Genomic DNA, 2,507 nt, shown 5'->3' with positions numbered 1-2,507 from the left:
TATCCCCTGCAGCACAGTAGTAGTCGGCCTCGTCCTCAGCCAGGACCCCGCTGATGGTCAGCGTGGCCGTGTTCCCTGAGTTGGCGCCAGAGAACCGCTCAGGGATCCCCGAGGGCCGCTTGTTATCTTCATAAATGACCGTGACAGGGGCCTGGCCCTGCTGCTGCTGGTACCAGTAAGCATATTTTCTTCCAATGTTGTCTCCCTGGCAGGTGAGTTTGACCGTGGATCCCAGGGCCGCCGACAGGGACGCCGGCTGGGTCACCTCATAGGAGTCCACGACACCTGCAGAGGGAAAGCAGAGGCTGACTGGACATGAAGGCCTGGCCCAGAGGAGCCTTCCAGCGTGGCCATCTTGGCCCAGGGCCCCTGAGCGCAGCAAACTCTCGTCGTGCTCAGCCTCAGCGAGTCCTGGGCTGGCCAGGGGCAGGGGCATTTGAGCGAGCTGGTCCCCGACTTTCTCTGACAGCACAGACCCAAGTCTCACGCAGAGTGGTGAGCACAGTGGGGTCTCTGCCTACCACCCCCATCCTGACCACAATCCTGAGCACCCCACAGCCGCCTGCCAAGCTCAGAGTCGCCTACTGGGCCAGAGCACTGGGCGGCAGCAGAGACCCGGCCAGCACCTGAGCAGAGAGCCAGGAGGCCCAGGAGGAGACGGGTCCAGGCCATGGTGAGCTCTGAGCTGCTCCAGGCTGAGGCGGGCAGGGTCCCCCAGGTCTGTCTTATCCCCTGTGGAGACAGCTGCCGGTATGCAAATCAGCCAGGCCAGCTGCTTTTGGGGAGCTCTGTGGCTAGGGGAGACTCAGCCTCAAGGGACAGGGGTGTGGGGGTGTCAGAGGGTGAAGGGTGCTATTCTCTAGGTTCCCCACCCAGCTCAAGGACCCTCCTCTGATGGCGCACGGTCTGGCTGACTCTCCTCCCCAAGTCTCTTTTTGGGCTCTCTGGGGGACGCTGTTCTGGGAAGATCAGGGGGCGTCCGTGTGCCCACAATGGACCATAGGTGCCAACTCGGTCTTTGGTGGGGTCAGACACACCCGGGGGCAGCTCAGAGCAGAGGGGATAAACGTCCACCCGGGATATCTCCATGGATCGGGGAGGTCACGCTGTTCCTCCCCAGGGTGGATCCCCAGGGCCCGGCCTGGCCCCAGAATCCCAGGGTGGGCTCGGGGCACAGGGACACCGTGTGCTACCCGGCAGGCTGGGGGGTCCGGGAGACTCCAGCAGCTGCCGTGAATATTCACCCACCTCACTGTAGTGACGGCTGGGGAAGGGCAGAAGTAGCCACTGTCTCCGCTTGCACCAGAGCGCGGCCACCGGGTCCGGGCCCCCACCCCGCCGACAGACGGATCGTCAGGCAGGACGGGGTCTGCGAGCAGGGGAGGGGAGCTCCGTGTGACCTTGGGCAGAGGGTGAGCACAGTGAGGTCATTGCAGTGTGTGCTTGGGGGTGGTCACAGCAGTCTGGGCGGGCCGGGAACTGGCCGTCCCAGAAGCTGAAGGTCACCAGGCCACGGAGTCTGAAAGTGCTGGGTGAGTCAAGGGTCACCCTGGAAGGGAGCTGGTCAGCGTCCTCCTGGTCTCAGCCCTCCTGTCCTGTCTGGGTCTGTGACACCTGCTCGTGGCCCTCTCCTGCTCCCTGGTGGCCGCCCTGCGCTGCTGCAGGAGGCCTGGGCATCCCCTCAGGTGAGGCCCAGAAGCTGAGTCTCAGGTGCTGACCCCTGGCTGGGGCTGCTGACGGACCTGGGCTGCTGCCTCCTGTCACCCCTGTGTCCTCAGATTAGCTGCCCCGGCCTCAGGTCACCATGAAACCTGAGCTTGACCCCTTAGGGGAGGCTGCCCAGGGCGCACTGAGACGCACTTGCCAGGCCGTCAGTACAGGGGCCTGGGAGACCAGGATCCCCCAGGGGCTATTCGTGGCCAGCTGTGAGCTTGCCTCTGGGCGCTTGGGTGTCCCTGCCCCAGACCACAGAACATGGACCTGAAGCATTGTGACCGCACTTCAGAGGGGGACACGTTCCCTTGGGGCCTACGGCAGGAGCACGCCACAGCCTGGTCGGGAGCTCCGTGTGTGCTGGTCAGTGACCTTCGCTGTGAATTAGCAGTGGTGCTGGGCTGAGATCGGGTGCTCTAGAGTGGGACGTGATGGCTGGGGCTGCAGCAGCCATGCTGAGGCCTGATGTCCCCCAGGGAGAAGCAACGTCTGCCCAGGGGGTGGGCAAATCGGCACGGGACAGGATGAGGGGCTTCGTGGGGTGGAGGCTTCTTGGTCAGTCGCCTCATCCGCGCTTACCCAGGAGAGACGGTCTGGGTGGTCGTATCACGTCTCTTGAGGAGAAGACATGTGGTTTTCCGGCCTCGGACAGGAACAGAAATCAGTGACTGAGAACGACAGTGGATGATCCGCACTCAGACCCCTGGTGCCAGGGCAGACCGGAGCTGGGGGCTGTGTGGTGACGCTGCGGAAGCCCCTCGTGGAGAGAGGACTTGGGAGATGTGAGCTGGGAG

General features: G+C 63.9%; 1 gene segment (V, D, J or C); it reads right to left on the bottom strand.

Moving 5' to 3' along the window:
* The window catches only part of LOC101621784, a gene marked incomplete at its 3' end in the record, with an annotated part of 1,297 nt that extends 616 nt beyond the window's left edge, over positions 1–681 (bottom strand). Inside the window, 2 exon segments of the V gene segment in view lie at positions 7–285; positions 627–681. Coding sequence covers positions 7–285; positions 627–672 — 325 coding nt within the window.
* Positions 682–2,507: the final 1,826 nt, after the last annotated feature.

The sequence above is a fragment of the Condylura cristata genome, unplaced genomic scaffold, assembly GCF_000260355.1.
Source record: "Condylura cristata isolate star-nosed mole 26May11 unplaced genomic scaffold, ConCri1.0 scaffold00139, whole genome shotgun sequence".
Taxonomy (NCBI): domain Eukaryota; kingdom Metazoa; phylum Chordata; class Mammalia; order Eulipotyphla; family Talpidae; genus Condylura; species Condylura cristata.
The sequence above is the reverse complement of the archived record's forward strand: the minus strand, read 5'-3'. Positions and strand labels throughout refer to the sequence as shown.